We start from the raw sequence: 17,080 nt of genomic DNA, 5'->3' as shown, positions 1-17,080 counted from the left end.
AGGTCTCTTGAGTGGACGTCCAAGTTGTTAGTTCCCAGGGCCAGAACAGTGGCGTTAAGACTGATGGTGCTTTTCTGCCCAGGATTCTCCTGTCTGGCTTCCTTCTTGTGTCTGTAATAGGCGACTCTGCCTTCCTGGGGCTCCAAACCTCGGTCAGAAGGGGAACCAGTGTCGTTTACTCTGCGCCGAGAGCTGCCGCGCTGAGATGCCATCACAGCCGCTGCGCTGGCCTCAGGAGTCATGCTGGGGACCCGTGTCGGTCCTCCAAACCTCAGTCAGAAGGGGAGCCAGCCCTGTTTACTCTGCTCCAAGAGCTGCTGCGCCGAGGTGCTGGCGAAACTGCTGGGCCGGTCACATGAGTCACGCTGGCGACCCGTGTGACTCCTCCACTGGGGATCTTCTGCTCTGTAAGCAACCAGAATTTGTCTGAAAGTGTGGCGTCCTCTAGTTCTCTGCGCTTTCCCTGAGAGCTGCAATCCCAAGATGTTAGCGATCGGCCATCTTGGATCATTCCCCCGAATCACTTTTAAAATATATATTCTGAGTGAATAAAAATATATCAATAAACACAGAAGACTCCTGTGATTGAATATGTGGTGATTTCTCCCCAACAACAAGCAAGCAGTCACTTTTGCAGCAGACACAATTGGATGTCCTCTAATTCAGTTTAATTCTGGCACCATCTCTCTGGAGATAGCATCAGCTCCCACAGGTTGAGGGCTCAATTCCCAAGATTCCATTCTGATGCTAATTGCAAGCCCCAAGTTGTTTTACCTGTGCTTCTGGACCACTGGCTATAAACTGGGGATCCCATGACCCTTTCCTTGGGCTCTGTTAATTTGCTGGAGCAGCTCTTAAAACTGGTTTGTTATAAGGGATATGACAAAGGATACAGATGAGGAGATGCATAAGATAAGCTATGGGAAGAGGTGCAGAGCTTCCAAGCAATTGCTCAGATTTCATCACCACCAGGCCTGCCTTATAAGAGCTCTTGAAAGAAGCACTAAACATAGAAAGGAACAATCAGTACCAGCCACTCCAAAAACACACCAAATGGTAAAGAGCATCTACACAATGAAGAAACTGCGTCAACTAATGGGCAGAGCAACCAGCTAGCATCAAAATGGCAGGATCAAATTCACACATAACAATATTAACCTTAAATGTAAATGGGTTAAATGCCCCAATCAAAAGACACAGACTGGCAAATGGTATAAAAAGTCAAAACCATTGGTGTGCTGTATCCAAGAAACCCATCTCACATGCAAGGATATACATAGGCTCAAAATAAAAGGATGGAGGAAGATTTACCAAGCAAATGGACAGAAAAAAAAAAAAAAAGCAGGAGTTGCAATCTTACTCTCTGATAAAATAGACTTTAAACCAACAAAGATAAAAAGAGACAATGAAGGGCATTACATAATGGTGAAAGGATCAATGCAACAAGAAGAGCTAATGATCCGAAATATATGCACCCAATTACACGAAGCAAGTTCTTAACGACCTGCGAAGAGACTTAGACTCCCATACAATAATAGTGGGAGACTTTAACACTCCACTGTCAATATTAGACAGATCAACAAGACAGAAAATTACTAAGGATATCCAGGACTTGAACTCATATCTGGACCAAGCAAACCTAATAGACATCTACAGAACTCTCCACACTAAATCCACAGAGTGTACATTCTTCTTAGCACCACATCACACCTACTCTAAAATTGACCACATAATTGTAAGTAAATGACTCCTCAGCAAATGCAAAAGAACAGAAATCACAGCAAACAGTCTCTCAGACCACAGTGCATTCAAATTAGAACTCAGGATTAAGAAACTAACTCAGAATCACACAACTTCATGAAAACTGAACAACTGGCTCTTGAATGTTGACTGGATGAACAATGAAATGAAGGCAGAAATAAAGATGTTCCTTGAAACCAACGAGAACGATGGCACAATGTACCAGAATCTCTGGGACACATTTAAAGCAGTGTCTAGAGGAAAATTATAGCAATAAATGCCCACATGAGAAGCAAGGAAAGATCTAAAGTTGATACCCTATCATCAAAATTGAAAGAGCTAGAGGAGCAAGATCAAAACAGCTCAAAAGCCAGCAGAAGACAAGAAATAACTAAGATCAGAGCAGAACTGAAGGAGATAGAGACACTAAAAAACCCTTCAAAAATCAATAAATCCAGGAGCTGCTTTTTGAAAAGATCAACAAAAAAGACCACTAGCCCGATTAATAAAAAAGAAAAGAGAGAAGACTCGAATAGATGCAATAAAAAACAATAAAGGGGATATAACCACAGATTCCACAGAAATACAAACTACAATCAGAGATTACTACGAACAACTCTATGCACATAAAACAGTAAACCTGGAAGAAATGGATAAATTCCTGGACATTTGCACCCTCCCAAGCCTAAACCAGGAAGAAGTTGAAACCCTGAATAGACCAATAACAAGGGCTGAAGTTGAGGCAGCAATTAATAGCCTACCAGCCAAAAAAAGCCCAGGTCCAGATGGGTTCACAGCTGATGTACAGAGCTGCCTTTCTGTACAGCCATTCTTTTGGTTGTACAAAGAGAATGTTTAGAAATGAAAATCCTTTTTCTGAATTGATTCTATCAATGCTTTGTCACTGAAGTCAGGGCCAGTAAGAGACTGCCTTTTAGAATTCTTTTGAACAATGCCTCTGGCCAGAGTTCAGTAACGAAGGTGCTGAAGTGGTCTACTTCCCCCCAAACACAGCATCTCTAATTTAGTTACTAGATGAGGGAGTCAGAAGGACTTTTAAGGCTCATTATACACAGTACTCTATGGAAAAGATTGTCAGTGGTACAGAAGAGAATCTCCCTAGAGAGAGCATCACGGGTACATGTTTCTTTTGTTCCCGTATTGATATCTGCTCAATATCTGGTGGAATAGTTACCTCTTCTAATTTTATGGAGTGGCTTTCACAGGGAAAGAGCTATTCCTGTAGATGGGTCTTATGGTGTCTGATGGGTAGAGTGTGTTGACCTAGGTTCTGAGTGAGCACAGTAGTATGGTCTCTGCAGTTACCTCAGCTGTAACCCATGTTAGTGATGTTTGCAAGTGCCTCAATGGCCTAGGCTATGGAATTTGTGGAGGTGGTGGTGTGACTTTGCCAGAGATGAGTTCGCCAGGCTGGTTATTGGGGCAGGGGTATGCATGAACACACAGTGAGTCAGCTGGGTCACTGGAGGCAGGGCTGTTAGGCTACTTCTCAGGCTGAGGGTGCTGGTGTGCAGCTGGTTGGCCAGCTCAGGGACTGGCTTTCTGGGCTGTTTATCAGACTTAGGGTGCGGATATGTCATGTTTTGGCTGCTCAGGGTTTGGCTCACTGAGGAAAGAGCCACCAGGCTGTTTATCCAGGTAGAGGTGCATAGCAGTTTGGCTGGTTTGTGGAGTATGTCTGCCTGGGGTGGTTCCACCAGACTGTTTGCTCAGTTGGGGATATGGACACACAATGCCTAGGCCAGTTTGTTGGCATGCCCACTGGGGGTGGTCAGCTGTTTTTCTGGCTGGCGTGTGAGCTCACAGTGGTTTGGCTAGTTTGGGGAAGGACATACCAGAGGTGGGCTGCTGAGCTGTTTCTGCAGCTGGGGGTGCAGGCATGTAGTGGTTTGGCCAGCCTGGGGTTGACTTCCCCATTATGCAGTAATAAGAAAATAATAAGACATCATAGCTGTCCCTCTCAGTAATTGGAGTCATTGCAATGCAGTCCTACATGTGGTCTTTGTGGAATGATGGCAGAGCCTCAAAGCTAGAGAGATATGGTGGCTTCTGGCCCAAAAGCAGGACACCCTCCAACAGTGGCTCTGGTTTCAAGAAGGTGCCATGCTGTAGCAGCTTAGGTCATGCAAGGGTGGGGAGTGCATAACACGAGCTCCTACTCTGGAGTAATGTTGCTGCGAAAATTACAGGTAGCTCTCCAAATACCTCAAGGCTTGAAAGGACTGTGGGATTCTCCTGTGGTAAGGACTGTGTATGTCGTTGGGGCCCTGTGTTTACCATTGCGCTGTAATATGTACCTCCTGGCTCCAAGCCAGTCTCATTGGGAAGATGGGACAGCAGAGGCAGGGTGCCTTGTACCTCCTGGCTCCAAGCCAGTGTCATTGGGAAGATGGGACAGCAGAGGCAGGGTGCCTTGCACCTCCTTTCATGCTGCTTTTGTGCTCCACAGGGATCTTGCCACTCCCTTGCTGCACTTCAGTGCTCCTTCTCAGCCACTCCAGTTGAATTGTAGTTGTTGATTCTGTGTTTTGGTCCCTTTTTGTTGGGCAAGGGCATACATCAGGCACCTCTAGTCAGCCATCTTTCTGATTTTATTTGTATAAGATAATTTTTATAAAATTAAATTAATGTATAAAGTATTATATAATTTTTATCTTAACTTTTCCTTTGTAATATAGTGTATACTGAAAAACAAAAAAATCTTGCCTATTTTCTTATTATTTACAGGAACCAAGTTACATGAGAACATTGAATTAATGTGATGTATTATACCTGTTAACTTGTGTTGCGCATATATATATAGGCAAAAAATGAAATGAAAGGTACCACCCTCTTCTATTTCAGGATCCAGTAGCTTTTCTGCTTTTACTTTATTCAGGTTTGTTCCTTTCATTTTTAGAATTTTGAGAATTGCAGTCAAGAAAATCTCCATTTTGTTTGACTTCAATAAATATCAAAAATAAGTATTTGGTAACAAATAGATCATAAGCAGTTCTTTTATTTTTTCATGTCTTTATCTTTTCTTCTGGTATAATCTTCTTATCTTAAAACCAGAGAAGGCACCTGTATGTATATTATAGTGGATGAAGTATCCTATTGATATTTAAAACCAGAAAATCAAATATAAGGGATCCACAAGGTATCAATACAAAAGTGTTATTAGAATAGAGAGATCTGTTCTCATTCAAGAAACAATATTAAGAATTCTGTTTAACACCAGCCATGGTGGCTCATGCCTGTAATCCCAGCACTTTCGGAGGCCGAGGCAGGTGGATCATTTGAAGTCAGAAGTTTGAGACCAGCCTGACCAATGTGTTGAAACCCTGTCTCTACTAAATACAAAAATAATTAGCCAGGTGTGGTGGCACATGCCTGTGATCCCAGCTACTGGGGAGGCTGAGTCAGGAGAATCACTTGAATCTGGGAGGCGGGTTGCAGTGAGCCGAGATTGTGCCATTGCACTTCAGCCTGGGAAATAGAGCGAAACTCCATCTCAAAAAAAAAAAAAAAAAAAACAAAGAAGAAGGAGAATTGAGTTTAAGGCCAGGCGCAGTGACTCATGCCTGTAAATCTCAGCACCTTGGGAGGCCCAGGTGGGCGGATCACTTGGGGCCAGGAGTTTGAGACCAGCTGGCCAACATGGCAAAATACCATCTCTAAAAAAAAAGGCTCATATCAATCATATCGATGTAACAATTGTTAGAGGAATATGTATTAATCACAGTTGCTTTTGACTACAAGTAACAGAAATTAGACAAACAGCAATTTAATCAAATAAGGCATTGATTTTTCTTCTATAAAATGTCTATGCGTGTGTGTGCGCATTTTTTTCTTTCCCCTGAACACAGTTGAACTAAGTACACTGCAAGTATTATGGCACTTCATCACTAAATATGTCAACTTGTGTCACCTAAAAACAAGGACATTTCTTCATAGCTATATTCTGTTGTTATATTCTAGGAATGTGTAACTGAGTATTCTATACTCAGTTTTATTCAACAGTGCACCATTTGCATTTTTTAAAAAAATCAGGATCCAGTTAAATATGTTTTAATTTAATCTAGAATGGTTTTCTTGCCTTTTGTCTTTAATAAATCAATGCTTCTGTGGGTCCAGGCCAATTATTTATAGAGTGTCCCACAATTTTGATTTGTCTGATTGCTTGCACGTAATTTGATGCACATTAAACATTTTTGGTGAAAATATTAAGTAGGTAATGTGAATTCAGAGTACCACGTTAGGAAGCATATCTATCAGTTTGTCCTGTTGTGGTGATGTGGTAAGTGTGATTGCCTGGGTAAGGTGGTATTTGCCAGATTTCCCAGTTAAGATATCATTTCCTTTGTCAGTAATCTGTGGAGTGATGCTGAGATTTCATAAGTATTTTTTCCCAACAAGCCTTTTTCTGACAGTTAACATCCTTTTATCCTTTCCTAACTTAATTTTTACATTGATAGTTAGAAAATAGTGATTTTTCTGGTTCTACCATTTCTTCTACTTAAGCTGGCATTCTTTTATAAATAAAAGCATCTTCCCCAGCCTTATCCTCCCATAATACTGAAATACAGCACATTGAATCCCAAAACCAGTCTATGATTCAGACTCATGGATTATTTTGGGATTCAATATGCTGTATTCCAGTATTATCACTATTTATTTTGATGCTCAAATGGTTCTAAATTTGGTCAGTGAGAGTTTTTCTCTCTATGGTTTCTCTGTCCTTCTGACATGCACCCATCCATTTTTGAGCATTTAGTGGGGAATGGTATTTAGAAGTTAAGATCTGTACTATTGGATTTATTTTTTTTTCCAAGTGTCCTTCTTCTCCCTGAGAAATGCTGCCTTTTCTGAGCTTGCTAGACTTGGTTCCACATATTTTTATGCCACTATTTTGGATTCTCTATTAGCTTGGCTTCTGCAATGGTGGATCTGAAATGTGTTTTTAGTATTTCCCACCAGCAGTGTGACTTAATTTTTCTGGGAGCGATACCAGTGCTTCAGCACCCCTAAATCCCCACTCCCTCTATCCTCTTTTTCTTTCAGTTGCCACTTGCTTTTCTCTGCTCCAGCATAGGTTCTGGGGCTTGATCTTCTGAATTGATATTTCTCATCTCTCTTACATATAAGTTAAAACTTCTAGTAATCTCCGTCTCCTAGTTTTGCATTAGATATGGGATGGGATATGTATTGTTTTATTTGTTCTATTTGTTGATTTCTTTGAAAAATATATGTTGTGATTAGAATTTAGGTGGCTATAGTTATTCTATAAAAATTGGAATTCCTCAATTTAACTATTTTTATGGCTTTCTAAGATGTGAAATGTCTGACTTTGAGTTGAAGTTTTGATTTAGACTTGTTGACTCTTGGTAAACTTGGGCAAGTGTACAGTATATTTTGAAGTATGTTATGCCATTTGTCCTACCCTAAATGGCCTCTAGCCAGTGTATTCTGAGTCCTTGGGTTTCTTTGCTTTTTAGTAGCCTTTTTCTTTCCACTTGCAGACCAACATCAGCCATTTTCTCCTTTTGTTAGTGTGCTGCCTTCTAAGCCCTATCCACTTTATGAATAGAGAATTGGGAATTTGGATGACATATCTTGTTAGACTTAGCTATGCCATTAGGATCAGCAGGACCAAATGAAAGCCTGAGGGCCTCCTGGAGCTTTATTTAGGATCTGAATCTCCTCTGAATGTCTATTTGATTATTAAATAGCTATTTCTGCCTTGTTTTCAGTAATTTACTATGTTCTAGTTTAGACAGTTACACTGGATAAATAATCTTAAAAACTGAGGTTTTAATTTAGGTTTTGTGTAATAATATTGAGGGATGCAATACAATGTTAAAAGCATGGATGGTTCTGGAATCTGATTCCTTAGGTTCAGTTCCTGGCCCAACTACTTATTGGTTATATAACTGAGTAGTTGCTTAAACTCTCTGTACTTTCATTTTCTCACCTACGAAGTGAAGTATAATAATAGTGTCTTCTTCATAGATTTTGTGAAGACTGAAAAAGATGATACATGACAAGTCTAGAATGGTGCCTGGGTGTTGATAATTGTTATTGCAGTTGATATATTAATAAATAATAAAAATGTGTTGGATATTCATTCTGCACAAGGAGCAGTGATAGGCTGTTAAATAAAGCAGATCACCAGACCTTTAGAATAATCTGTATGTTACTTGCTCCCCTCCCCCTCTCTGTATATCAGTCCTGAAATTAAAACGTTTTAATAATTTATTAAACCTTTACATTTCCCATTGAGAAAGTGCAATGGTTATTTTATAGCATATTCACTATTTAGGGGTTTACTTTAAAAGGAACACTATAAATGTCTGAGTGATGTTAATTCCAAAGACTCTTGATAGCATTCTTTTTGTATTCTGTAGAGACACATAGCTTGTAATGAAATTACACTGTTGTAGAGTTATGTGTCCACTAGAGGTCACATTATACTTTTATATTACTTAAAATGTCTTTTATCTTCGTAATGTCAGTGAAGCCTACTTCAAAGAAAGAAAGAGATAGGAAAAGTTCATTTATTGCTTCCTGCAAAAATACAGTTTTAAAAAGAAAAGAAAGAAATTTAAGATAGACTGTTACAGGAACCATCTTTATATGCCATAGTTTGATATTTGATAGCTCATTACTCTGTTGATTAGAAAATTGGTTTGCAGTATTGAAGTAACAATGAGATTTTGGTACCCAAGCCAGAAGTAGGAACATTTTACTCTCAGTCACAGAATAATGTGCTTTTTTTTGAAATTTTTGAATGATTACATGTAAGTATAGTCATATATAAATGTGTTCTCACATTTATTATTATTACTTTTTTTTTTTTTGAAACAGGGTTTCACCCTGTCCCCCAGGCTGGAGTGCAGTGGCATGATCATGGCTCACTGCAAGCTTTACCTCCTGGGCTCAACCAATCCTCCTACCTCAGCCTCCCAAGTATTAATAGTTGGAACTATAGGCACATGCTACCCTGTCCAACTAATTTTTTATTTTATGTAAAGATGGGAGTCTCACTATGTTGCCCAGGCTGGTCTTGAACTCCTGGGCTCAAGCAGTCCTCCCACTTTAGCCTCCCAAAGTGCTGGGATTGCAGCCACTGCACACTGCCTATTACCTATTTTTATTAAAAAGATTATGGATTTGGAGTACTGCCTACTTGGAAAGTGACCTACCCAAGTTACTTAAATTCTCTGGACTTTCAGTTTCTTTGTAAAGTGTGAGTAATAGCTGTGGCAATGTTATGTTGAATCACAACATTTAAGGGAAGGTTCTATGTAAATGATGAAATGAGTCATCAGATAACTGCTGTTGTTTTTAGCCTACTAAGGTACGTTCTGGGAAAAAGAAAGGAATCTTTAAATTTTTAGCATCTTTTTTTTTCTGATAGAATAGGTTATTAGTTTGTACTTGCTTCTTGGATAGCCATTGTGGCTAACAATAGATTGCGAAAAATTCATTCACGTGATACTCATTCCAATGCTTGATGTTACTCTCTGTATGTCACAGCCTTAAGTGTGGAACTGCTGTCTGGTTAAAAAAGTGAGTACTGACTCCTGGCAGTTCTACATTTTTTTGTGTGGAACTAATAGGTTTAATTGAATTTTTGTGTTGGCTTGGTCTGTTTTTACCGGTAATTTTGGTCCTCATGCAGATAATGCCAAAATTCAAGTGCTAGATACCAAGGTTACCAACAGATGATGGATCAGGTAGTAAAGTTGGTGTTAGTGAAGTTGGTGCTTAACATGATCTTTAAAATTTTTTTTACTCTATAGATAACAGACAAGAGAGTGTCCAGAAGACATGCCATTCTTGAGGTGGCAGATGGTCAGCTGCGAATCAAACCGGTAAATATGTTATTAATTATTTATTTTTACTTTTGTCTCTTCCTCTTTCAGTTCCCAAGCAGAGGTGTCTATTTTCTAAGGTTATGGGAATAGGGAATTAATGTTAGAATGTATCCTTCTCATTGCCAGAAAATAATTAGGAGATAAAGGTCTAAACTATGAGAAAAATTATGTATTTTCTCATATGACAATGCTGCATTTACATAATTAGAATTTTGATGAAAGATAACTGCCAGTTCATGTATATGTTATAATTTGGTTTAAAATTGAATATTCCAAATAATATCCAATAAGAAAGCTCATAACTATGTAATGGTTGGTGTTTTGAGCTGGGATAGTGACCAAAGTCACTTAAATGTTATAGGGTAATGTTTTAACACATTCTGTATCACTCTGTGTAGAGTTGAATATTTCTAAAATTTAGACCTTGTTCAACTTTGAGGTTTTGAAAATGATTTTAATTTGAACGTTTTTGTTGAGGGCCTGAATTTTAATTGTTTGCTTTATAGTTTACTGCTGCAAAATCACTGATGATATGCACGGACAGCCAGTTTCTAAGAATATACAATGTGATTATTCCTTTTCATTTGCAGAGTCTATTGTGTAGGAGAATGAAATATGTGTATGAGGGTCCATTTATTTTAGACTAGATAGTACGGTGGTAACGTTTTATGGAATTAAATTCATTAATTTATAACCTCTTTAAACCAATTTATATTTTCATCTGTTCTATACAACTCCTGTTGTATTATTAGTTCTTTCTTTTACATAGCTAGTACTTGCATTTATTATCCTATATTGAACTGTTTCCAAATTTGGAAAGCATCTTTTTAATTTTAGTATTTGGAAATTTTTTGAAAAACGTTGTATTCACCTTATCTCAACCTTGAATAAATAATCTTTAAAAAGGTTTATATCTCATCTTCATTCTGCATTGTCTTAGTGTCTTGAAAGAGTGTTAATAAATATCTGAGTCAACACTCCTGAAGGAGGGAGCCACTTTATTTACCATCAGTTATTCATCTCTGTATTCTCTCCAGCTATCTTATTCTTCTGAGATGACATAATGGATCATATGGTCCTTGAGTAATCTGACTAATCTTTGTATCCCTAATGTTTAGTGTAATGTCTAAGACATAGTAGGTATTTAATTAATATTTGTTGAATGCATGAGTAAGTGCTGTGGTGAGAATTATTTATGGCATTTCTAGGTGTGAGAACACGATAGATTTTTACAAAAGTATGTTGTTCTCTGGTGCCCAGTTTCTAACACCCTGCCAATAAACTACCATGGCCTAAAATAAGTTTTTTGTTGTTACTGAAGCACATTAAAGGAAAGAATAGAGAGAGATCTTGAAATTCGTATCCTGCCTTTTCTTTTTTTTTGTTTTGTCGAGATGAGTCTCTGTCACCTAGGCTGGAGTGCAGTGGTGCAATCTCGGCTCACTGCAACCTCCGGTTCCCGGGTTGAAGTGATTCTCCTGCTTCAGCCTCCCGAGTAGCTAGGACTACAGGTGTGCACACAATGCCTGGCTAATTTTTGTATTTTAGTAGAGATGGGGTTTCATCATATTGGTTAGGCTGGTCTTGAACTCCTGACCTACCTTGTGATCTGCCTGCCTTGGCCTTCCAAAGTGCTGGGATTACAGGCCTGAGCCATGGCACCTGGCTTTATCCTGCTTTTCTAACAGAACATGTTATCAGTAGATTTACTTTTTTCAAAATAGCAATTCTAAGTTGTCAAAAAGAGGTACTTGAAAAAGCATAAAAAAGATCTACCTTTCTCCCATGTCTAAACATCACATTTGTGAGAAAGTTTACTTTTTACTTTATTGTGAAGGCAAGCTCTTGATTAACACCTGTAACTCCTGTTACAGCTTTTTTTTTTCAGCTCTGTTTTCGCTCCACTGATATCTGAAAATATATGGTAACATAGTATTTATAAATGGTGAATAACTCATTTTAGGAATTCGGCATATTTAGAAATGATTGTATTTTATTTTTATAGATTTAGGGGGTACAATGCAGTTTTGTTACATGGTCATATTGCGAAATGGTAAAGTTTGGGCTTTTAGTGTAACCATCACCTGAATAGTGCACATTGTACCCATTAGATAATTTCTCAACCGTCACTCACCTCTCACACTACCACTTTTCTGAGTCTCTAGTGTCGTTATTCCACTGTGTCCATGTCAGCACATTTATTTTGGGAGCAAGTTAAGCAGTGGAATTGTGAACAACTCAATAGATATCAGGGTTTTTCTTTACACTATTTACTTAGTGATAAGAAGAAACTCTTCTTGTAACAAGATTGACATGGCATTAAATTTTTGGATATCAAAAATAAGTCAGTGTTAATCAAGGAAGTTTATATTTTAGAAACTAGAGTGTTTTATAGATTGGCTTTAATGAAGGGACTTAGTTGGATTTGTGTCTATACTTGGCTGAAAATTATTCAGATATATTTTGTACTTCTGTGGCTATTCAAAATAGTACTAATAATGTAAAATAACTATGCCCAAATTAAAGGTGATTTCATTAGTTGAAGATCTTATCTTGAGTTAAATTGTATCCAGTATGTAGTGAGCCAAATTTCTATGTGGGATTTTGGCAGTGTTCAGTTAAAAAAAAGCTTCCTTTTTGAAAATACTCTTCACTTTTACTGTATCTTTAATTAGATGGTACTCAGATTGTAAAACAACTGTGTATGACATTAGCAAGTGTCTTTCGAGCCCAAAACTGTAGTAGAAATAATACTAGAAGCTAGAGCAAAAATTCTTCATGAGACTATAGATATAAAACTAAAATTTGGAATGATTTATTTAAGTTATATCTCTGTTTATGATCTTTTAAATATTATTTAGTGTAATTTTGTAAACTTTCCCATAAATGTAATGTTTAGACATTGGAGAAAGGTGGATATTTTTTATCCTTTTTTGAGTACCTTTTTTTTTTTTGTGACAACTTAGAATGTCACACTCTTCTGGAGAATGTCTGATCTTAAATAGTCTGCAAATTCTAGACAGGGAATTAGAACCCAGGCTTTTTGAACTCTGTGTAATATTTTGTTGTTGCTATGTTTCTGAAATCAGGATTCTCTTGGCATTGCGTGTCTCTTCCTTAAAAAAATTTCTTCAAGTTAAAACTAATTGATGATCTTAACGAGAAGTTTTAGTGCCTTCAGTTGAATAACATTTTTGAACTGAGAGCAGCCTTAGATTTAGACTTACATATGTGGAAATTTGATTGGGCCAGGGCTAGCATTATATATCAGTGGGGAAGAGGAGTTTTTATCAGTAGTTGGTCCTGGGACAGTTATCTGTTTGGAAAAAAAAAATTAGACCCCTACTGAAGACCCAAAAATCTACTCCAAGTGGATTAAATGTGAGAGTCCAACTATAAAACTCTCAGAATATAATATAGGGGAAACCCCTTATGACTGTACGGCAGGGAAGGCATGAACCATAAAAACAGTTGTAAAAAGCCAATTAAATTAAAATTAAGAAATTTTATGTATCAAAAGACACTGTAATGAAAATAATAACTACAGCAGGGAGAAGATATTTAAAACACATGTAATTGGCAGATGAGTTGTATTAGGCCATTCTTACATTGGTATAAAGAAATACCTGAGACTGGGTAATTTATAAAGAAGAGACACTTAGGCTGGATGCAGTGGCTTATGTCTGTAATCTCAGCATTTTGGGAGACGGAGGCAGGCAGATCACTTAAGGTCAGGAGTTTGAGACCAGCCTAGCCAACATGATGAAACCCTGTCTCTACTTAGTATACAAAAATTAGCCAGGTGTAGTGGTGCAATGTTTAGACATGGGAGAAAAGTAGGTATTGCCTGTATCTTGGTTACTTGGGAGGCCGAGGCAGGAGAATTTCTTGAACCCGAGAGGGACGGAGATTGCAGGGAACTGAGATTGCACAATTACACTCCAGCCTGGGAGATAGAGTGAGACCCCGTCTCAAAAAAAAAAAAAAATTTAATTGCCTCATGGTTCTGCAGACTTTACAGGAAGCATGGTGCTATCATCTGCTACATTTCTGATGAAGCCTTAGGTAGCTTTCAGTCATAGCCAAAGGCAAAGGAGGAACAGGCATGTCACATGTCGAAAGAAGGAGCAAGAGAGAGAGAGTGAGGGGAAGGTGTCACACACTTTTTTTTTCTTCGACTTTTAAGTTCAGGGATACGTGTGCAGGATGTGCCGGTTTATTACATAGGTAATTGTGTGTCATGGTGGTTTGCTGCACAGATCATTCCATTCTCCAGCTGATAAGCCCAGGATCAATTAGCTGTTCCCACCCTCCACTCTTCAATAGGCCCTAACGTATGTTTTTCCCCACCGTGTGTCTATGTGTTCTGATCATTCAGCTCCCACTTATAAGTGAGAACATGTGGTGTTTGGTTTTCTGTTTCTGCATTAGATTGCTGAAGATAATGGCTTTCAACTCCATCCGTGTCCCTTCAAAGGACATGATCTTATTCCTTTTTATGGCTGCATAGTAATTCATGGTGTATATATACCACATTTTCTTTCCAGTCTAGCATTGATGGGCATTTAGTTTGACTCCATGTCTTTGCTATTGTGAATAAACCACACACTTTTAAACTACCAGGTCTCACAAGAACTCACTCACTATTCCGAAGATAGCACCAAGCCATGAGGGATGCCCACCCCCATGATTAAAATACATCCCACCAGGCCCTGCTTCCAGCATTTGTGGATTACAATTCAACATGAATTTCAGGTGAGGACAAATATCCAAGCTATGTCATTCTGTCCCTGGCCCCTCCCAAATCTCATGTCCTTCTCACATTGCAAGATACAATCATGCCTTTCCAATAATCTTCCAAAGTCTTAACTCATTCCAGCATTACCTCAGAAGCCCAAAGTCTCAGCTGAGACAGGGCAAATCTCTTTCATTTATGAGCCTATAAAATCAAAAGTTATTTATTTTCAAGAAACAATGGGGATATAGGCATATGGTAAACATCCCAGTTTCAAAACAAAGGGTGTGCAGGACCAGCACAAGTTCAAAACCCATCAGGGCAGTCAGTAAGTCTCAAAGCTCCAAAGTAATCTTTGACTCCATGTCCTTATCCTGGGGCACACTGATGCAAAGGGGGGGCTCCCAAGATCTTTGGCAGCTACACCCCTCTGGCTTTACAGGGTTCATCCCCTGAGGCTGCTGTCACAGACTGGAATTGGTAGATTACTATGTTCGGGTCTGGATGTTGGTGGCTCTCTTCTCATAGCTCTACTAGGCAGTGCCGCAGTGGGGATCTGTTTGAGGCCTCCCACCCCACATTTCCTCTCTGCACTGCTCTAGTAGAAGTTCTCTTGTGAGGGATTTGCCGCTACAGCAGGCTTCTGCCTGGATACCCAGGCTTTTCCATACATTCTCTGAAATCTAGGTGGAGGCTGCCAAGAATCCACCACTCTTGCACTCTGTGCACCCACACGTTTAGCACCATATGGAAGTTGTCAAGGCTTATGTTTTGCATCCTCCAAGGTGGTGGTTTAAGCTCTATATGGGGTCCTTTGAGCCGTAACTGGAGCCAGAACAATGGAAATGTGGATAATATTGTCCCAAGACCATGCAGGGCAACAGGGCCCTGGGACTGTCCCATGAGATCATTCTCCTCTCCTAGGCCTCTGGGCCTATGATAAGAGGCGTTGCCATGAAGTTCTCTGAAATGCATTTGAGGCCTTTTCACCATTGTCTTGGATATTAGAGCTTGGCTTTTTTTTTCTTTTTGAGATGGAGTCTTGCTTTGTTGCCCAAGCTGGAGTAGTGGCATGATCTTGGCTCACTGCAACCTCTGCCTCCTGGGTTCAAGCAATTCTCCTCCTTCAGCCTCCCAAGTAACTGGGATTACAGGGATGTGCCACCACACCTGGCTAACTTTTTGTATTTCTAGTAGAGGTGGGGTTTTGCCATGTTGGCCAGGCTGGTCTCGAACTATTGACCTCAGGTGATCAGCGTGTCTCAGCTTCCCAAAGTATTGGGATTACAGACATGAGCCACTGCACTCAGCCTGGCTTATTTTAAGATGTGCATATATCTCTAGCAAGTGGTTGCTTCACAGCCTATTTGAATTCCTCTCCTGAAAAAGTTTTTTTTTCTCTGCCATATGACTAGGCTACAAATTTATCAAGCTTTTGCACTCTGCTTCCTATTTAAATATGTGTTGCAACTTTAAGTCATTTCTTCACTTATGCATTTGAGTGCAGGTTGTTAGAAGCAGCCAGGCCACAGCTTGAACACTGCTGCTTAGAGGTTTCCTCTGCCAGATCCTCTAAATCATTATTCTTTAGGTCAAACTTCCACATATCCCTAGGACATCAACTGAATGCAGCCAAGCTCTTTGCTAAGGCTTAACATGCTTGACCTTTGCTTTAGTTCCCGATAATTTCCTCATTTCCATCTTAGATCTCCTCAGCCTGGACTACATTGTCCACATCACTATCAGCATTTTGGTCACAAATTTGCCGATCATTTGGTCATTTAATCAGTCTGAGAAATTCCAAACTTTCTCTCATCTTCCTGTCTTCTTCTCAGCCTTCCAAACTCTTCTAACTTCTGCCTGTTAGTCAGTTCTGAAGTCACTTCCACTCTTTTAAGTATCTTCATAGCAATGCCCCGCTTCTATTCCCAATTTTCTGTATTATGCCATTCTTGTGTTGCTATGAAGAAATACCCAAGACAGGGTAATTTATAAAAAGAGGTTTAATTGGCCTACAGTTTTGCAGGCTTTACATGAAGCATGGTGCCGGCATCTGTTTGGCTTCCAGGGAGGCCCCAGGAAGCTTACAATCATGGAAAAAGGCTAAGGGGGAACCTGCACATCACATGTTGAAAGCAGGAGCAAGTGAGAGAGAGTGGGAGGGTGATACGGTTTGGATTTGTGTCCCTGTCCAAATCTCATGTCAAATTGTAATCCCTAGTGTTGGAGGAGGGGCCTGGTGGGTGGTGATTAGATCATGGGGGCATTGACTTTTCCCCTTGCTGTTCTCATGATAGTGAGTGAGTTCTGGTGAGATATGGTTGTTTAAAAGTGTGTAGCCCCTTCCCCTTCTCTCTCTTTCTCCTGCTCCAGCAATATCAAACTTGCCTGCTTCCCCTTTGCCTTCTACCATGAATGAAAGTTTCCTGAGGCCTCCCCAGCCATGCTTTCTGTACAGGCTATGGAACTGTGAGTCAATGAAACCTTTTTTCTTTATAAATTACACAGTCTTAGGTAGTTGTTTATAGCAATGTGAAAACAGACTAATACAGAGTGGGAGGTGCCACATACCTTTAAATGCCCAGATCTCATGAGAACTCAACTATCTTGAAGGCAGCACCAAGCCATGAGGCATCTGCCCCTATAATCCAAGCACCTCCTGCCAGGCCCCACTTCTAGCATTGCGGATTGCAATTCACCATGAGATTTGGGCAGTGACAAATAT

The 17,080-nt window shown here is 39.5% G+C and overlaps 1 protein-coding gene across 10 annotated transcripts in view; it reads left to right on the top strand.

The window, feature by feature from the left end:
* Window positions 1-17,080, top strand: part of APLF (aprataxin and PNKP like factor) — a 121,678-nt gene that overhangs the window by 46,932 nt on the left and 57,666 nt on the right. For 7 of the 10 annotated variants that reach the window (XM_078349167.1, XM_078349164.1, XM_035272397.3 and 4 more), the window contains exon 2: window positions 9,546-9,617. Coding sequence is in view for 9 of the 10 variants with exons in the window: in XM_078349164.1 (XP_078205290.1) it covers window positions 9,546-9,617 (72 nt within the window). In the remaining variant the exon portion in view is untranslated. Of the gene's footprint in view, window positions 1-9,545; window positions 9,618-14,243; window positions 14,376-17,080 lie in introns of all 10 variants that reach the window. The other 3 variants (XM_054244880.2, XM_054244879.2, XM_054244878.2) reach the window with 1 other exon arrangement.

Source organism: Callithrix jacchus, chromosome 14 (genome assembly GCF_049354715.1).
Source record: "Callithrix jacchus isolate 240 chromosome 14, calJac240_pri, whole genome shotgun sequence".
In the NCBI taxonomy this organism is placed as follows: Eukaryota; Metazoa; Chordata; class Mammalia; order Primates; family Cebidae; genus Callithrix; species Callithrix jacchus.
The sequence above is the reverse complement of the archived record's forward strand: the minus strand, read 5'-3'. Positions and strand labels throughout refer to the sequence as shown.